Genomic DNA, 20601 nt, shown 5'->3' with positions numbered 1-20601 from the left:
TCAGAGAATCAATATGTCTATTTTCTAAAATTGCCCTCTCATCTACTTCATCAACTTTCTCTAGCTTATATACACTCTTCCATCTCCAGCCCAGATCTCAGTTTTGGCAGACCGTTCTTCTGAAAATATGTTCCATTCCTTTCCCATTCAGTCATCATCTGGCCATTTTGGAAGAACTGTTGTACTTTCCATAACTCAAAAGCTCAAGTAAACTCATCCCATTAATATTTTTTAAAAACCATCAAGTTTTTATCTATTCTGCTTTCTTTCAGCCTCAACTTTTATATTGTTGAGTTAGAGAATCTGAACTGCCCATACTGATTAGCTTGGAGTAAAATTAAATAAAAGGAGGGAGATCTTATGTGATTTAAGATGCTGTTGCACATTAGGGAACAAAGTTATGCTGGTAAGTGAAAAAAAGGAAGTTTCAAAACAGCATATATGGTATAATTTTAAATATACATTCTCTCTCCCTCTCTCAAAATTTTATATATAGTATTATTTTAAATACATATTCATTCTCTTTCTCCTTCCCTCTCTTGCTCCTCTTTTTCTCTAACACATACTATTTTGAAACCTGATTTCAACCTGCATAGGAAAAGAATACAGAAGAATATACTCCAATAAATGTGTGCAATAGAATTAAGAGGAAAATAATTTCTTTTATTTTCCTATACTGTTTGAAATATTTACAATGATTTACAACTTAAATTTACAATTAATTTACAACTTAAATTCTTTTATAATCACACACCAAAAAAGTCATTTCAATTCTCTAAATTTCTTTCATGTTTTTAAAGTATAACTTTAATTTGTAAAAATAAAGCTAAATATGCTTCACAAAATGTGGTAAGATATTCTCAAGAAGACTTACACCTGAGCAAGCTATGTGACACGTGTAACCTCTTTCCAACTGCCTCTTCTTCACCAGCCAACTGAGTTTAAGATTAGTAAAAGAATATTATGTCACAAAAGAGCCAGGATAAGTCATATAAAATGATCTTTCTCACAATTTATTTGGTTCTGATTATACTTTTGAATAGAAAAAAATACATGTGGCTTGAGGGTAGCTGAGTTTCTATCCTCTTAGGGTAAAAAACTGAGTTAACTAAAAACACGAGTGTATAAAGGTCATTTTCTCTGAAATTAAATGCAAAATATTCTGAATTTTAAGTCTCATATAAGGGAATAGCAAAGTAATTAAATATATCACATGCTACACATTATATAGAGATCACTACGTTATCGCTTTTTACTACCACAGCTATTAAAACTCCAATACAGGGTAGCCCGGGTGGCTCAGCGGTGTAGCGCCGCCTTCAGCCCAGGGCCTGATCCTGCAGATCCGGGATCGAGTTGGGCTCCCTGCATGGAGCCTGCTTCTCCCCCTGCCTGTGTCCCTGCCTCTCTCTCTCTCTCTGTCTCTCTCATGAATAAATAAATATAATCTTTTAAAAAATAAAACTCCAATACATACCTCTCATGTAAGAAAAACCTTTCCTCAACCTCACATAACCCTCTGGCTATCATACTGTCTCCTACCTTGCAAGAAATTTCTCAAGAGTTGTTAGAGAGTCATTATCTCTCTTTCCTCCTCTCCCACTCATTCCTCAACTCAGCTCAACATGGCTTCTTCATCTCTCCTTAGTTTTCACTGAAGTAATACATGACCTCTCTCCATGCCACTAAGTTCAAGGGTCATTTTTCAATCCTTTCACACTATGGACCACTTTGTTTCCTTTGGCTTCACTGACAAAGCCCTCTCCCTTCCCCTTCCCAGACCCCACTGCTGTTGTTTCTCCTCTGTGAACCTCCCAAGTGCTCTGAGTGTTCTCTCTACACTTTTCTCAGTGATCGACTTCTTATGGCATTCTTGTCTCTGAGCGTTCTCACGCATACACATGTCTTTGGAGCTCCAGAGGCTCAAAGGCACTTCAAAATCAACATGTCCAAATCTCAATCCATATTTTTTTCCTAAACCTTGTTCTCCAGGGTACCTCACCTCAATGATTGTCACCACAATCTATTCAAATTGGAAACCTGGGAGTTGACATTACTCTCTGCCCTATAGTAAACCATCAACAAACCTAATGTATTTTTTCCCAACTTTTCCAAATTCCATGTGCTTCTATCTCCACTGCCACCAATTTTATTCAACCTGGACCTCGCAACAATTTGCTAACATTCACTTGTCCTTCTATGATATATTTCCAATACTGCTGGCAAATAGCTTCATTGAATATTATGTTGGCTCAGATCATTTTGTATAATGATTTATATGATTTTATATTTGGAATATATTTTCCTACACATGCATACACACACCCCTAATGAATATTTTACCACAGTATGATTCAACTCAATCAACGTTCAGTTTCTAGCTTACCCTCAGCTATCTATCTATCCAAGCATTATGAAAAAAAAATATTTTCTCCTATTTAAAAACCTAGGCTCTATTTATCTTCATAGACTGACATTTAAAAAGAACTAGGTCATTCATAATACTACATGATTAATAGCTTTAATTTACTGATTACCCTGGTAATGATACAGTAATTATATTGCATACAGCACCCTAGTACTTAATAAGGAGCACAAAGGGATAGTAAGCTAAATACTACTAGTATACATCTATGACCAGTGAGGACCCAAAGGAAACAGCAATTTATGGATACAATCATTGCTTTCAATATTTCTGATAAAACTGCCTATTAATAACTACATATGACCACTGTTTTAATAAAACATTAACTACAGCTATCAAGAGATCTAGAAATAAGCAACTAGTTATTACATGTGCTGAACCATGCACTGGAAACAAGAGATATATAATTATTTAAAGAGTCACACATGTAGAAGATATATAGTAAGGAGGTATTTTCTAATACATAAATATAAACTCCACAAGTGCAAGAATCTCTGTCTTCTTTACTCTTGCACCCCAAGTATTTAGAACAGTGCCTAGCACATAGAAGGCATTCAATATATTTTAGACAAATGAGTGAACAGATTTATAAAATTAAATTAGTATGATCAACTACTAAGGCTAAGCAAAAAAAAAAAAAAAACGTTTTTTTAAAGGCAAACATTCTCACCGATTTTAATAAGATCATAGAGCTGCCATGTATTCATCTAGTTACCTTCAAAAGAGGCATCTTTCTTGAAACTACCTAAGCATATGAGGACTTTTTCTATTTCCAAACCTGTTGAGAGAGAATTTCAAAGGGAAAGTATCACTTCTAACAGAAACAGCAGAGAAATCAAGAGATGAGAAGAAAAGCCACTGAATGACATTGAGTGGTCAGTGATGGAATTAGGGCAATTTTGACAGAAGGGAGGTAGAAGTAGGTGGCTGGGAGACAGGAGAACGTGAGGGAAGCAGCTTGACCCATTTTAAAACATTCTCTCAGGAAGAGGAACAGCTAGAACTGAAACTAAAAGACAAGAGATTTCTCCTTCCCCCAACAGTGAGAATATCTAAATATGTAAACCTAGTTCTTACTTAAACAAGCTACACTAAGAAAAATTTCAAAAGGGATGCCTAGTAGCTCAGTTGGTTAAGCATCTGCCTTCGGCTCAGGTCATGATCCCAGGGTCCCCTGCTCAGCAGGGAATGCGCTTCTCCCTCTCTCTCTGCCCCTCCCTGACCCACCCTGCACCCTCACTCCCCCTCTCTCACATAAAGTCTTTAAAAAAAGAAAAAGAAAAAAAACTTCAAGAAAAAAGACAGATTAAAGGTCATTCTGAAGATTAAGAGCACATACTGGCGTGGAGGGAAAGCAAGATTTTTTCTCAGTTGAAAAAAATGAAACATTATATGTTAATGTGAAAAGGAAGAAAGCTATAAATATTCCTCCTTAGTGATTCTAATCTTTCAGGTTGATTCTGAGCTTATATTTCATTTTGTTCTCCAAGCAGTTTGTTGATGCTTGGTTAGGCTGAGAGACCACACTTGCCCACTTTAGAAAGTATAGCCATGAAGAACACATCAAAGTGCCTACTAAATATGTATCAATTTTCTGATATACTAATAAAAGAGAATGAAAAGTTTGAAGATGGTTTGATTCAATAAACCAATACCTAATTTTTACCTCAGATGTTCCTTAATTTTTCTGGTTAGGAAATCTTCCTTTTACAAAATCTGACCTTTATACCTAAGTTTTCAGAGTCGGCACTCTGTTTTTCCAGTTTTCAAAAATCTCAACAGCTTCCACACAATTTCAGAACCAGAAGCAGGTATCCAGAAGTAGTTCCGCCCAATTCCTTAAAATTCCCTAAATAATTTAATATTCAAGTCATCTGTACTACTATTATAAATATATTTAACATGTGACAGAAATCTTGCTACCATTTGCCAGCTAGGATTTTCCAAGTCTTCCCATCACAGATGTCTCCTCTCTTCCTCTCTCCCCGCCCCTGGCTCTCTTCCCTAATTCTAGCTCATTCACTTTTTTCTTGCAATTATTTCTTCAAGACACTTTAAGTACAGTCTCATATAACAGACATCCACTACTGTTCTTTTTACACTACTGTTTTTAGCTTTCTTTCCATTACTATCTTTATTTCTTTCTGATAATTTCAAATTAGTGTTAAATTTTTTCCCTTTACATCTTTCTCATGGTATATTTAATTAACTGAATTCTGATTTTATCTATAAAGGTTTCACTTTATTTCAATATAGTGACCTACCTGTTGTAAAGTAAATTCAAAATACTTTCAACTATATTTTAGTTAAAAGTTTATTAAGAATACAGTCTCCTCACTTTAAAGAAAAATGTCCCCCAAGCAAAACTGTAGGACTTTACACAACAGGTGCTTTACCTAAATAAATCACAAAAATAACTTCATGTAAGTACCTAACTAGTATTGCTAAGACTCACTGAAAGCTTCTAAACGTAAAGAACACTAATGTTTTAAAAAGATATTCCAGGGATGCCTGGGTTGCTCAGTGGTTAAGCACCTGCCTTTGGCTCAGGGCGTGATCCTGGAGTCCCGGGATCAAGGCCCACATCAAGTCCTACATCGGACTCCCTGCAGGGAGCCTGCTTCTCCCTCTGCCTATGTCTCTGTCTCTGTGTCTCTCATGAATAAATAAATAAAATCTTTAAAAAATAAAAATAAAAAAGATATTCCAAGAGCAATTAAAACTTATCAATCTTTGTATAACAGATATAAACTTCTCTCAATTAGACAAAGTTTACCCTTTTTATACATATGAATTACAATGACACAACTGCAATAATGAGCCAAATAAAAACATTTGATTTGTAGAAGATGCAGCAAGTTCTGTAAAAGTCAAAAAATCAGTTATATTAGTTGTTTAAAATAGTTTCCTTGCGTAGTGATCCAAAGGGGCTCCTGTACCCTAATGTTTATAGCAATGTTCACAATAGCCAAACTATGGAAAGAGCCCAGATGTCCATCGACAGACGAATGGATAAAGATGTGGTATACAAATACAATGAAATATTACTCAGCTATCAAAAAAAAAATCTTACCATTTTACAACAATGTGGATGGAACTAGAGGGTAATATGATATGCAAAATAAGTCAATCAGAGAAAGACAAATTATCACATGATTTCATTCAAATGTGAAATTTCAGAAACAAAACAGAGGATCATAGGGGAAGGGAGGGAAAAATAAAGATGAAATCAGAGAGGAAGACAAACCATAAGAGACTCTTAACTATAGGAAATAAATTGAGGGTCGCTGGAGGGGAAGATGAGTGAGGGGATGAAGTAACTGGGCAATGCGCATTAAAGAGGGCACATGATGTAATGAGCACTGTTTCATGCAATTGATGAATCATTGAACTCTCCTCTCAAACTAATAATACATTATATATTAATTGAATTCAAATAAAATTTTAAAAAATAAAAGCTTCCTCAGATTCTTTCAATAAATTTCTTGAAGTCGGGAACCCTGGGTGGCGCAGCGGTTTAGCTCCTGCCTTTAGCCCAGGGCGCGATCCTGGAGACCCGGGATCGAATCCCACATCGGGCTCCCGGTGCATGGAACATCTCTGCCTCTGTGCCTCTGCGTGACTATCATTAATTAATTAATTAATTAATTAATTAGAAAAATTTCTTGAAGTCCACTACTAAAAATATAATTTAGAAAGTTTTCTTTTTTTTAATTTTTATTTATTTATGATAGTCACACACACACACACACACAGAGAGAGAGAGAGAGAGAGAGAGAGAGAGAGAGAGAGAGGCAGAGACACAGGCAGAGGGAGAAGCAGGCTCCATGCACCGGGAGCCCAACGTGGGATTCGATCCCGGGTCTCCAGGATCGCGCCCTGGGCCAAAGGCAGGAGCTAAACCGCTGCGCCACCCAGGGATCCCAAGTTTTCTTTTTCTTAAAAAAAAATGTATATTGAATTATAGCTGAGAAGCTCTGTCAATTCTACCTCAAAAGCCTTTCCCCATTTGGAACCTTCTCTGCCTATAAGGCCCATGAGTTTGTAAGATCTCATCAACTCATGCCTCCAACTGGTTTCTCTATTTACAGTTTCTTCCTAAATAATACAAAGTACCATAGCACTTTTAGCTTTAAAATATTTGTTGAGGATCATCTTTACTGTGTTGATAACTACTGAAGTTAGATGGTGGGCAAATGAGGTTTTACTCTGTATTATTTTCTCACTTTTGCGTATTTATAACATCACAATTATGATGAAATATTTATATACCTCTGTAAGATGGCTAATTCCACAGAGGCAGGAATCATCTCCTATTCATCTTTATTTTTTAAAAGATATTATTTATTTATTCATGAGAGAAACAGAGAGAAAAGCAGAGACACAGGCAGAGGGAGAAGCAGGCTCCTTGTACGGAGCCCAATGCGGGACTCGATCCCGGACTGGGATCATGCCCTGAGCGGAAGACAGACACTCAACTGCTGAGCCACCTAAGCATCCCTCCTATTCATCTTTAAACCTGCAAAGTCTAGTACAGTTCCTAAAAGAGTAGATGAATTTTTTTCAGTTAGATGAAATCATCAAGTAACTTGTCATTTTATAGGGAAAAAAAGCAAAATGGTAAAGAAACATGAAACAATATCAGTTTGTAAAAGTGGTATGTTACGATTATGCATTGCTATCTTTTTTTATTATAAACCTCAAAGGTAGGACTATGTCTTTATTTATCTCCTAGAGCCTAGGATGATGCTTCATAAACGTATGTTCCAATCAAGTTATATATATATAAGTTATATATCAAGTTATAAAATCCTGAATTTTATAAACACAGCAAAGCTCTCAATTTGCTATTTATTTAGTCATCAAAGTAATTTATGTTCCTGCCATTCTCATGGTTTTTCTTTAAATTCATACTAGAAGGCTGGCAAGGGAATCAATTTTCCTAATTTATTCTCTCTCTCTCTCTCATTAAAACTTCTATAAAAACTAATCCAAGGCACCTGGGGGAGTTCAGTCTATTAAGCATCTGCCTTCAGCTCAGGTCGTGATCTCAAGGTCCCGGAATCAAGGCCCACAGTGGGCTCCCCGCTCAGCAGCAAGTCTGTTCCTCCCTCTTCCATTCCCTCTGTGATCTCTCTCTCTCAAATAAATAAATAAAATCTTTAGATAAATAAATAAATACTAATCCAGTAACCTAACCTGCCCACATTACAGAAATGGCACCTGTCCACTGGTTTAAAAAGTTCTGGCTCTGGAGCCATACTACCTAGATTCAAATCCTGACATGGTCTTTTACTCACTGCATGATTGTGGGCAAATTACTCACTGGCTCTAGAGCAAATTACCTATTGGGGATCTTGAGCAAGTTATTCACTGCCATTATCTGCTTGTATTTTTATACTAGCTCCCTAACATAGCTACACCTCAGTTTCTCATCTCTGAAATAAAGATAATAATAATCCCTACCTTAGAGGGTTGCTGTGGTAACTAGAATAAGGCAACTAAAGTGCTCAGGCACTTTACCTGGCACACAGTAAGTAGACTAAGTCAGCTATTTGTAGCCATGCCCCACCATTCCTCTTGTTACAATGAACTATCTCTGCTCCTAAATACAACTCCTCCATTAGTCAAGAAATCTTATTGCCTATTCAATGACTTCTCCTGCAACTAGTCCTCTCCCTCTGGCATTATCAAATTTTCTCTCCTGATTATTTCCAAAAACATATGACATGTTAAGTTGACCATCTTCATTTTTGGAATAACCGCTCAGTCCACATGTATTTCCTAACTTGTCCCTATTTATCATCCTTCTATAGCAAAACTACTCTGAAGAGTTCTCTACACCTGCTGATTATCTTATATACAGTCTAATCAAGCTTTCATTCTTACCTTGAGAGATTCCCATCAGGGTCATCAGTGACATCTGAAAAGCTGGATCAAGTAAAATTCTTAGGCTTACTCTGACTTGACCTATCAGCAACTGATCATTCCCTTCTTGACAGATTTAATTCCTTTGATTTCTATCTTGTTTCTTCTCCTAGCTTCATAGGCTGCATTTTCTTGGACTTCTTTGCATGATCCTCATCTCTTCAACCTCCAAACACTAGAGCGGACAAGAGCCTGGTCCCTGGAAGACTTCTCTATTCACTTCCTAAGAAATCTTACCCATTCTAACAGCCTTAAAAATCATCTATACACCAATGGCTCCCAAACTCCTACTTTCATCCTTACCTTTACCTTGAACTCAATCTTACATGTAACTGACTAAAGGACACATTTATTTTGATGTATACAAGGCATCTCAACATCTCCAAAATCTTAATTTAATCCTTCAAAGGTGTTCTTCTTCCTCTTATCTTTCATATTTAAGTAAATGGAAGACCTAGTCGTTTAAGCCAAAAACTTTGGCAACATTGGTCAGTTATTTTTCTCAGGCCACACAGGAAACACAAGCAAATTCTATAAGCTCTGTCTTAAATTGGAAATCTGATCACATGTCACTTTTTCCTATTAACTTGGCATAAGACATTATCGTCTCTCTCTTGGTTTATTTACAATAGCCTCTAACTATTCTGCCTGCTTCTGTCTTTGCTTTCTTATGATGTTTTTCACTTCAGAGCCAGAATGATGCCTTTAAAATGCTTAAGTCAAAAAACCTCACCATAACATGACATGAACAAGACACAAAGCGGTCATAACTGTCGTATGAAAATGAATCTACTGGGGCACCTGGGTGGCTCATTGGCTGAGTGTCTGCCTTTGGCTCAGATCAAGATCACAGAGTCCTAGGATTGAGCCCTGCATCAGGCTCCTCCTCTGCCCATGTCTATGCCTCTCTCTGCATCTCTCATGAATAAATAAAAATATTTTTAAAAGAGAATCTACTTATAATTAACAAGTATATCAATTTAATTTAAAAATTACACAAGAAAAAATAATTAAGTACAAAATGTAACTATGTAAAATTTTCATAGACTTGAAGGGACAGAGATCTGTCCCTTCAGGAATTTTCATTCACAAATATATTCAACAGGGATGTCTAGGTGGCTCAGTGGTTCAGTGTCTGCCTTCGGCTCAGGGCATGATCCTGGAGTCCGAGGATCGAGTCCCACACCAGGCTCCCCATGGGGAGCCTGCTTCTCCCTCTGTCTATGTCTCTGCCTCACTCTCTGTGTCTCTCGTGAATAAATAAATAAAATCTTGAAAAAAAAATACATTCAATAAATATTTGTTGTGCATCACTACATTCCAGGCACTGTGATAAGGGCTTATAAGACAATAGTAACTTTGAGAAGGTCATGTGCATTTGTGACATAACTTTGAAGAGTTAGAATAGATAGTGATTCCTACAATAAATACTACAAATCAAAGTAAAGAGAACGGAATGTGAATACAAGGGATAATGAAGGCACTGCCCTAAGAAAAGCATGCACTTCAAAGAGTTACTCTACATATAGGCCATAAATTTCATTCCTGTTTTTCTTTTTGTTTCCCATTTCCTTCCTTCGTTCATATTTATTACTTGTTCTAATGTGTTCTGTGTGCTACACAATATGAAATAAGCATTTGGTCTCTTTTTCTTCTTTTGTTTTCTGATGTAGTAGTAGCATATTGTGCTTCAACAACTAAAATGCTCAGGATTAATACTCTGGGTTTTTAGGATTTTAAAATTCAACCTTGTTCTGTGAGCTTTGACAAATTCATACAGGTGTGTGGTCATCACTGTAACCAAAACATAGGACAGTTCAAAAATTCTCCTCTGCTCTCTTGTAGTCAACATCACCCACCACAATCAATTCTTGGAAACTACGGATAAATTTTCTATCATGATAGTTTTGGCTTTTCTAGAATCTTAAAAAAGTGTAAGTATAGTATTAAGTGATTCATATCTGATATATTTTACTTAACATAATGCATTTGAGATCCATCATATTGTTGCATGAATCAGTAGTTCATTCTTTTAATTGCTCAGGATATTCCATTGACGGGATGTATGTACCAGTTAGTTGATCCATGTTGGAGAGCATCTGGATTGTTTCCAGTTTGGGGTAATTATGAATAAAGATGTTGTAGACTTTTGTACACAGGTTTTCATTTCAGTTGGATAAATACATAGGAGTGGAATTGGAATTGCTGGGTAGTAAAAGAAGTATGTGTTCAACTTTCTAAGAAAATGCCAAACTTTCCAAAACACTTGCACCATTTTGCATTTCCACCAGCAAAACATGAGAGCTGCAGTTGCTATGTATCTTTGCCAGCTCTTGGTATTATCGGTGTTTTGCTGTTGTTTTTGCTTTTTAATTTCTCTCATTTGAATATGTGTATACTAGCATAGTACTGCCCACTGTGGATTTAATTGGTATTTCCCTAATGACTAATGTTTAGCATTTCTTCATGGGTTTATTTGTAATCCAAAATATCTTCTTTGGTAAAATAGCTGTTCAGATCTTTTGCTTATTTTTAAATGAGGTTGTTTTTTGTTTCCTTTTTAAGACTGAATTTTGAGAATTTTTTATAGTCTGGATACCAGTCTTTTATCAGATATGTTTCGCAAATATTTCCTCCCAGTGTGTAGCTTTTCAATTCTTCTGAATGTCCTTTGAAGAACAAAAGTTTTGTTTTGATGAAGTCAAATTTATAAATTTTTTCTTTCAGACATCATTCCTTTGGTATCATATCTAAGAAATCTCTGCCTAACCAAAGGTCACAAAGATTTCCTATGTTTTCTTCTATAGCTCTTATAGTTTTAGCTCTTATACTTAGGTCTATGGCTCATTTTGAGCTAATTTTCATTACAGGGCAAAGTGTGCCTCAAGGTTTTTATTGTTTTAATTTTTGCATATAGATATCCAATTTAAAGCACGATTTGCTAAAAAGATTATCCTTTCTCCATTGAATTTCAATTAAATTTTTATTTACAATCAACAGACCATATATGTGTGTATTTCCTTTTGCATACAACTGTATCAAGATATAATGCATTGGGATCCCTGGGTGGCGCAGCGGTTTGGCGCCTGCCTTTGGCCCAGGGCGTGATCCTGGAGACCCGGGATCGAATCCCACATCAGGCTCCCGGTGCATGGAGCCTGCTTCTCCCTCCGCCTGTGTCTCTGCCTCTCTCTCTCTCTCTGTGACTATCATAAATAAATAAAAAATTTAAAAAAAAAATTAAAAAAAAAAGATATAATGCATTATACGATTCATCCATTTAATTAATTCAATGGTTTTAATATATTCACACAGTTTGTATAGCCGCTAGCACAACCAATTTTAGAACATTTGCATTACCCCAAAAAGAAACCCTGTACTTCTTAGCATTCACTCCCCACTTACCTAAATCCTCACTCCAGCTCTGGACAATCACTAATCTACTTTTTGTCTCTATAGATTTGCCTATCCTTGATATCTCACATAAATGAATTCATACAATTACTCTTTTCTGATTTGCTTTTTTTCACATAGCATAATGTTCTGAAGGATCATGCATGTCATAGATGTACCAGTACTTGATTTTTATTGCTGAATATCTCATCATACGTATATACCATATCTATTTATCCATCACTTGGTGGACATTTGGATTGGTTTCACTTTTTGGTTATTATGAATAATGATATCATGAACATTTGAGTACAAATGTTTATGTAAACAGATGCTTTCATTTCTCTTGGGCATATTAGCAGGAGTGAGATTGTTAGGCCATATCTTATCTCTCTATTTAAACTTTTAAGGAACTGCAAGAATGAGTGGTATCTCATTGTGGTTTGATTTGCCTTCCCCTAATGACTAATGATGTTAAGCATCTTTTCATATGCTGGCTAGTCATTTGTATGTTTTTCCTGGAGAAATGTTGATTTACATTGTGTGGCTCTCTATTCTGCCCCTTTGATATATGTATCTATCCTTTAATCAATAATGTCTTGAATAATGTAGCTTGATGGTAAGCTGAAATCAGGTACTTTATGGTACCTGAAATCAGGTAGTATGAGTCTCCCAAGTTCGTTCTTCATTTTTAAAATTGTTTTGGCTATTCTAGTTACTTTGCTTTTCTATATGAATTTTAGAATCAGCTTTGCAGTTGCTACCAATCAATTCCACTAGTATGTTTATTGAAATTACATTGATTCCAAAGACTACCACAGGCAGAATGGAAATCTTAACAATATTGAGACTTTCATTCTATAAATATGGTATTATTTTTCCATTTACTGAGATCTTCTTTGATTTCTTTCATTATATCAAATGATACAGTGTATAGAGTGTATAGATCTAGTAACAGTTTGTTCAGTTTCTACCAAAATGTTTCATGCCTCTTTCTAGTGCTTTTACATGATTTTAAATTTCTATTTCCAATTTTTCGTTGCCGGTATATAGAAATAGGATTGATTTTTGCATATCTACCTTGTATCCTATAACCTTGTAAAACTCAGTTTCCAAGTTAGGTTAACAATGGCATGCGATCGAAAGGTAGAACAGCAAGGACTGCTTGCCAGTAGTAGCTATACCACAACTGATAATTACTGATACCCACCAGGTACTCTAGGAAATACCAGCACCAAACACATTGTGTCTCCCCACCAGCTCAGAGGTCTGGGTAACTCTTCAGAATCCAAGAACTAACCAAATGGCCCTTCCTTTCACAGGCCCTTCTTCTTCTTCTTTTTTTTTTTTATTTTTTTTTTTCTGATATTTTTCCCCAGGCCCTTCTAAACCCTAGCTGCTCTGAGTATCCTCAGAAGCCTAAACAACCAGCTGGGCAGCCTTCTTCAGAAGTCCCTGCATCAGCTCCTCAGGAGATCTCCACTGAGTTCCTATATTTCACTGACAATATTTCTTCCATTTTATTTCTCCACCTCTGAGGATACTGCTGCTTCCTACTACTTGGGTTATTTTAATGTCCTCTTTCTGTCTTTCAGCATGCTAACACACTAGAAACCAATTTCTTGCAATAATACCCTTCTATTTGAAAAGGCTGGCAGGGCTTCTGTTCTCCCAACTGGACTCTGACTTAACAATCTTCTTGCTCTGATCAGCACCCCTTCCCCATTCCCAACACCTAACTGTCCTACAAAATTCTTTTTTTTTTTTATTTATTCATGAGAGACAGAGAGAGACAGAGAGAGAGAGAGAGAGAGAGAGAGGCAGAGACACAGGCAGCGGGAGAAGCAGGCGCCATGCAAGGAGCCTGACATGGGACTCGATCCCAGGTCTCCAGGATCACGCCCAGGGCTGAAGGCAGTGCTAAACCACTGGGCCACCGGGGCTGCCCCAAAAATCTATTAACTAATGAAAAACATTCTTTTTGACCAAACTCTACTCAGCCTCATCTGAACTCTCTTCTCAAATAGGCCCTGATTTTTAAGCTTCCATGTTCATCTCTGCATTGTTCTATTTTAGCAAGAATCCTACTAAAGTCAGTTTAGCCAGGATCCCTCACCCTCCATATCTGATCATCCTTGATATTTGAGTTCCTCATCTTCCACCATCCTCAGGTGATGCCTGATCAACCTAATCTACCTTTAGCAAGAATCCTGTTAGGTCAGTTTAGCCAGGACCCCTTTACTCCTGATGTCTCCTCTAATTTTCCATCTGTGGACCTCCATCCTCTCCTTGGCTATAAATTTGTAATTTTCCTTGCTGTATTTGGAGTTGAGCCCAGTCCCTCTCCCCTACTGAAAGACCTCATTTCAGTGATACCTATACCTATACCTATGCCTTAAATAAAGTCTTCCTTATCACCTTTAACAAGCGTGTTGAATCACTTTAACTCAGGGCATAGAAAATGAAAATTATTCACTTAAAAGAGGCAATAACACTAAATGAAATCAATAAAACATATAAGTTTAGAAAGGTGAACAGCACGTACATGAGTCAATCAGCTTCTAGATATTATCTGATATGACAGAAATGTATGCCTTTATTTGTCTTTGACTAGGCAAATTTACAACTCTCAACAGATGATGTGTAGAAAATTGATAACAATGCATAAGTTCTTGTCCACAGCAATGAAAAAAATTCCTGTTCGTGACAATGCAAGTGAATTATCAAGAATATAAATCTCTAAAATGAATTCTCATTTTGATTGGTTCTAAAATCTTACTGGTTCCCATTAATTAATGAGTTAAGTAAACTCTCTGAGATGTGTTCATTTTACAGTGGTATATGTGAGATAAATAAGATTAAAGTTTCATTGTTTAATTAGGGGAAGCAGCTAGCCCTCCCTTACTCTTAGGGCATCTCCTTGAAAACATAATAGATTCAACACTTTGGTCATGAAGCTGACAAAACTATTCTCCAGATTCTAAGTAAGAAGTCATGAGCCTTCCAATTCTCAGAACTATAAGTATATATTTCCTAAATTCACTCAGGAGTCTCTCAGAGTGTGTACCGGAGATTATAATAAGGAGCATTCATTTGTCTCTTAAAAAGATAAAGTTTTATTTATTATTTTTAAAAGATAAAGTTTTAATTATTCTTTCTTCCACTTTACTTACTGTATAAAATGTGTGAAATTCTGCCCAGACTTGGTAGTTTCTCCCAGACCACTAGCATGCATGTAATTTGATATGTATAGTCAATAATACAGTATGGTTTCTATATCCTGGTATGGCAGTCTTTTTTTTTGACAAGATTTTTTAATTTTACTAACAAATGGTAGCCATGATTACCTCTCTAAAAGACTTACCTATAATAAATACAGAGTATATATAGTAAATATGAACAAAGTACCCTTTTTTATAGTTCTAGATAAAATACTCCAAAATGTAAAGTGTTTTAGTCACAAGAAAAAAACAGACTGAGTTACAGTTTATTATCAGTCAGTGGTGAAATGAATAATTCTAAGCACTACAGCCCTTTATTGTGGTAATAGGCTTAGTAGAGAAAAGAAATGTAACCCTTTAACAACAGATATTTACATGTTTGGGCAATAAAGCATAGAGTTAACTACTCTGAGCAATGTTATGTCTGAATGAAATAATAAAGCAAATGTGTCTTCCAAAAGTAAGTTAAGTAAAACCATATTAGATGGAAGACCCAGCCAAACATAAAGAATATCTGTGAACTATGTTTTAACTTTTTTGTTTTTAAAGTACATTAAAATACTAATATTAAGATAAACATATAGATTTTAATTAATAAGACAAATTAACAATAACTATGTAAGTATAAAATTTTCAATGAGAAAAATAAATGTTTACCATCTTCCTAGCAATTCTCCCCAAGAATATAGGATCTTCTCAGGACAATCCTTAGACACATCGCCTGTTCCACTTGAGAGTTCATTATCACTCTCTGCAGAAGAAACACAAAAACAAAAATGGCAAACACTGTATTATATATTTGACATTTATATCTTATAAAGCAAGAAACATGACTATGTATCTAATAAAACAAACAATACTTCTGTTTATATTATGCCCATTGCAAAAAAAGTAAAATCATTAATATAATTTATCTTTAGTGCCTAGATAAATATATTCTCAAAGCATAAACATTTTATGAAAATTCTTATTCACAATTTCTATACTATGAAATTGAAAATACCTATACATAAATAACTTTATCCCAAGAGGGTAAAATTTTAAAGCCAATGATAACACAATTAGAAATTCCTATGTGATATTCTACTCACCAGATTAATATTCTCAAATATTAGTATTTTATTAATGATCCCTATAAGCACTGAAGTCAAGTCAGATATATATCAATATATAATGCTAATATATATATATATATATATATAATGATATAAACACAAAACTAAAAATATTGAAAAAATTTTAAGGTTTTTTTTTTAATTTTAAGGTTTTAAAGATATATTCATAAGTACAAATACTTTTGACTAAAGGAAAGATTAAACTATTTGGCCTTTTAAAATGGCAACTTCATAATATATCCCATAATATATATAAAGTAATAGTTTTAGAAAGAATAGGATTGGTTGAGTTACAGCTTACAATCAGTGATGAAAATGAGTAACTGTAAACTGTACAAATCAAGTGGTAACAGAGCTGGAAGAGAAAGGAAATGGGCACAATTTATCTACATCATAACAAGGACTTTGACACAGTACTATATAAGAAAAGTCTGGAGAAGTATGATCTGAATGATAAAATAAGCTAGATAACAATCTGTCTGGCTCATAGCAAGGACCAATGTTTTATCAACGTTGTTAGAACACAATAGGAACTGACTGGCATTAAGTGAATCCCACAGGGATCTGTATTAAGAACAGTATTAGTTAGCATACTACAAAGCCAATGATCCAAGTATAAACTAATTCATATTGCTGGATAGCATCAACACCAAAAAACAATACAATAAAGGAAGGTTTATTTGGCCAGGTTAAAAGATTTGGTCATATTCACACAAAAAGATTTTATCACACATTTAGTAAAGTACAACCAAAACATATACACACACATAGACAAATGCTTTCACATATTTCAGATGCTTTGTTCAAAAAAGTAAACATTATTCTGGATATAAAAATGAAGTTCAAGAAGATAGACACTAACATTACTGCTCTAGAAATACCTCACATTAACAATTCTGTGAATTTTGCAACAAGTTCAACATGAAAGTAATAGAAATGAGAGATTTTTAAAAAGCTAAAGCAAATGAAGTATGGCTAAGTATTGGAAGAATAATGTAAACAGAAAATAATTTAAGCCTTAAATGTCAAAATATTCTTAAAAGCTATCCATGTGAACAACTATCCCTTATAATCCTTATAATTTTTTATCCAAACTGAGGTACTTTTTGAGCGTGAAAAGGGACACTATTAAAAGTTAACACTCGAAAAAAGGTTAAACTTAAGAATCTTTCAGGCAAAAAGGACTGCTGATCACTCTTCTTATAAACTGGTACCAAGTATGAGTACTTATAATATAAATTAGATTCAATTAGGCATGGTCCAAGATGGTCGCATCTTATATTCTATTTTGCTCCACAGTAAATAATAATACACCAAGGTTCCAAAGTATTTGATGAAATTGTATACGCTAAAATGGAGACCAAAATCTAAGAACACAATGAAAAGGAAAAAAAAAAAGGAAACAAATCATTAATCTTGATTATAATAAAAATCAGAAAGTACTACTGACACAGAGAATCTCAGATTCTTCTCATTCTCTCTGGGAAAGGAATGAAACAAAACCAAAATGCCATAAGAAAGATTAAGAAATCTGACTACCTAAAAATTAAAAGCTTATATGAAGGTATAAAATACACTAAAAAAAAACAAAAAAAAATTTTCCAACATTTGACAAATGATCTTAATATTCAATAAACTAAAATACCCAAAAGAAAACAGCCCAAGGACCTAAACATAGTACAGTTGTATAAAAAATAACTGGCCAATAAAGATGTTAAAGTCTTATCTCAATAATTTTTGTCAAATTAAAACAATGCAACAGAAAACAGCAGAGAGCATAAAGAATAATTATACCTAGTGTTGATAATAATATGGGGAAACAGGCAGGAAAGTTGATGTTTATAGAAGAGTAATCTTTCTAAATATGTTGAGTCCAAATTAATACATCATTTGATTCAGCAACTCCACTTCTAAAAATTTATTCTCCAGGAAAACATATGCCAAAAAGATATATGTAAAAGGACTTCATTGTATTACTGCTTGTAATAATAACTGAAAACTATCAGGAATTCTTCAATACAACTTGCATTACCTAAGGGTATGTGAGTGGCTCAGTTAGTTAAGCTTCTGCCTTCAGATCAAGTCCTGACCCAGAGTCCTGGGATTGAGTTCTGCACTGGGCTCCCTGCTCAGTAGGGAATCTGCTTCTCTCTCTGTCCCACACCCCACTCAATGCTCGCTCGCTCTCTCTCAAATAAGTAAAATCTTACACACACAAAAAAAGCTGCATTAACTAAGTTACATCTATTCCAAAGAATATCATCTAGTAACTTAAGAACTGACTAGATCTTTATATGCTATATGAAAACCGTCTAAAATACATTATTTTGTGATGAAAAGCAAGAAATGAAGGAGTAATTTTTAAGTATAGCTTTATTTCTGTAAGTAGTATTACTTATATGATTACAAAGACCTTTAAAAACAGGCTGTAACATTATACACCAAACTATTAAGAGCAGTTACATTTTAGCATCTAACAGTATCTCATATTAGACATTCAATAAATATTTAGGAAACACAACTTTCACTTTTTAAGTTTCTTTCCTATAAATATTCTTATCTTTTAAAATAAGCACACATAACTAGAATAAGCATGGGGAAAGGACTTTTTTATCTTTTAAATAATCCCTATCACTAATAGAAAACAAGAACTGATTTTATTATTATAAACCCCTACTAATTATGCCATAAAATCATCACTGACAACAAGGTACTGTCTCCCTTACAATCTCCCAAGTTATTTTCCACCACAAAAAGGAATCAGAATTGTAAACACCTAGATTAGTAGAGGAGAACCACAAAATAAAGAGGGGGAAACAAGCACACTGAATAAAACTAGATCCCCGATGAACAATTAAGGCAGAAACCACAGCAACTCAAGAGCCAAATATGTGGTCAAAGAATAAAACTTGGCCAAAGAACACAGGAATCCCAGGCTTTTATTGAATGTCTGCCTTTTTTCGTCTCTATTCCAAGCACTATTCTTAAATTTTATTTGTTATCTACTTTTTAATATTTTATTTATTTATTCATGAGAGACAGAGAGAGGCAGACACAGGCAGAGGGAGAAACAGGTTCCTCACAGGGAGCCCAATGCAGGACTCGATCCCAGACCCAGGGATCACGCCCTGAGCTGAAGGCAGACGCTCAAGCACTGAGCCACCTAGGCATCCCATGTTCTTCAATTTTACAGACACTAACTCATTGTATCCCCTAAACAACCTATTAAGGTAGTCACTACTAATTTGCCCGCTTTCAAAATAAGAAAATTGAGGTACAGAGAGGTTAAGTAATTTGCTCAAGGTTACCCAGCTAATAGGTGATGGAGAGATAAAATTCAACCTCAGTTTGATTCCAGAGTCAAATATACTACCTTTCCTTGTAGACGTTTTTTTTTTTTACCACGTTTTCATGGAAGACTGTTCTTGGCATTTAGCAGATACCAGTCTGTGCCAAGTGCCAACATCTAGTAAATGCTGGAAGCCAGAGCCAAGGATAGAAAAGGCAGGCACACTTAAAACAACATGCTGGAGAAACACTGAATTGGGCTCAAGAGATTTAATGGAGAGGTTTCAGGGGTATAATCCCCTTGACACTCAGGAAGAATAAAAATAAACTGATATCTCAGTGACCTCAAAAGTAAGCCAGATCTATCTTCCTTGCTGCAGAAACAATTCACCATGGGTGTTTTAAATACTTATTGGTCATCCTTCTAAACAGGAAGAAAGGAGGCTAAAGAAACATAAATTAAAATTCTTGCTATGTTAGATATGACAGAGTTTCTAGGTAGCATGGAAGAAATAAACTTAAGAAAAAAATAAGAAGAAAAAGACATTGGAGTCCAAAGTGCAGTAAGAAACAGAGTGGGGAAGTTAGCAAAATAGAATGTAGCAAAGAAGAGAAGGAACAACATGTTGAAAAATGTGAATATGTAAACGGGTAACTCTGAAGGTTTTAAGAAAACAACTGTATCCCATTCTACATTAGGAAAAAAAGACAAAAAATGATAGAAGGCTGGTATTCCTATCCTCCTGGGTAAATCTTATTTTTTCCATTGAAATTCAGGTTAGAGTTACCCTTTTCTGAATGGGCTAAGTACTACCCCTCTGGGCATATTCTATCATTGCAATTATCACAACCATATTACAATCATTTATTTTCCTCTACATCTTCTCTTATCAGACTCTGAGTTTCTTGGCAGTGGGGACTATTATTTTTATATTCCTGGTGCCTAGATTACTACTTGGCCATAGAATGTTAAAAGTTTCTGAAGTGATAACTGGAGAGGAGAATATAGAAAAAAGGAAAATCCATTATAACTACAAAAAAATGTATGCCTTGAAAATTAGTGACCTTTAGTATTTAAGCATCTATGTGCAGACATGGGTAAAGGGAGCCAGGTCCATTTAGTCATTCATAATGGATTCTGGAGCTAAAATGACTGCTTTTGAAACCCAGTTCCACCATTGACTAGCTGTCATCCTGGTTAAGTTACTTAACCTCTCTGTGACTCAGCTAT

The 20601-nt window shown here is 35.1% G+C and overlaps 1 protein-coding gene across 5 annotated transcripts in view; it reads right to left on the bottom strand.

The window, feature by feature from the left end:
* The window catches only part of RABGAP1L (RAB GTPase activating protein 1 like), a 724498-nt gene that overhangs the window by 505779 nt on the left and 198118 nt on the right, over window positions 1-20601 (bottom strand). For all 5 annotated transcript variants that reach the window (XM_072733070.1, XM_072733072.1, XM_072733073.1 and 2 more), the window contains one exon: window positions 15625-15718. In XM_072733070.1, the coding sequence (XP_072589171.1) occupies window positions 15625-15718 (94 nt within the window). The remainder of the gene's footprint in view (window positions 1-15624; window positions 15719-20601) is intronic.

The sequence above is a fragment of the Vulpes vulpes genome, chromosome 13, assembly GCF_048418805.1.
Source record: "Vulpes vulpes isolate BD-2025 chromosome 13, VulVul3, whole genome shotgun sequence".
Classification (NCBI taxonomy): domain Eukaryota; kingdom Metazoa; phylum Chordata; class Mammalia; order Carnivora; family Canidae; genus Vulpes; species Vulpes vulpes.
The sequence above is the reverse complement of the archived record's forward strand: the minus strand, read 5'-3'. Positions and strand labels throughout refer to the sequence as shown.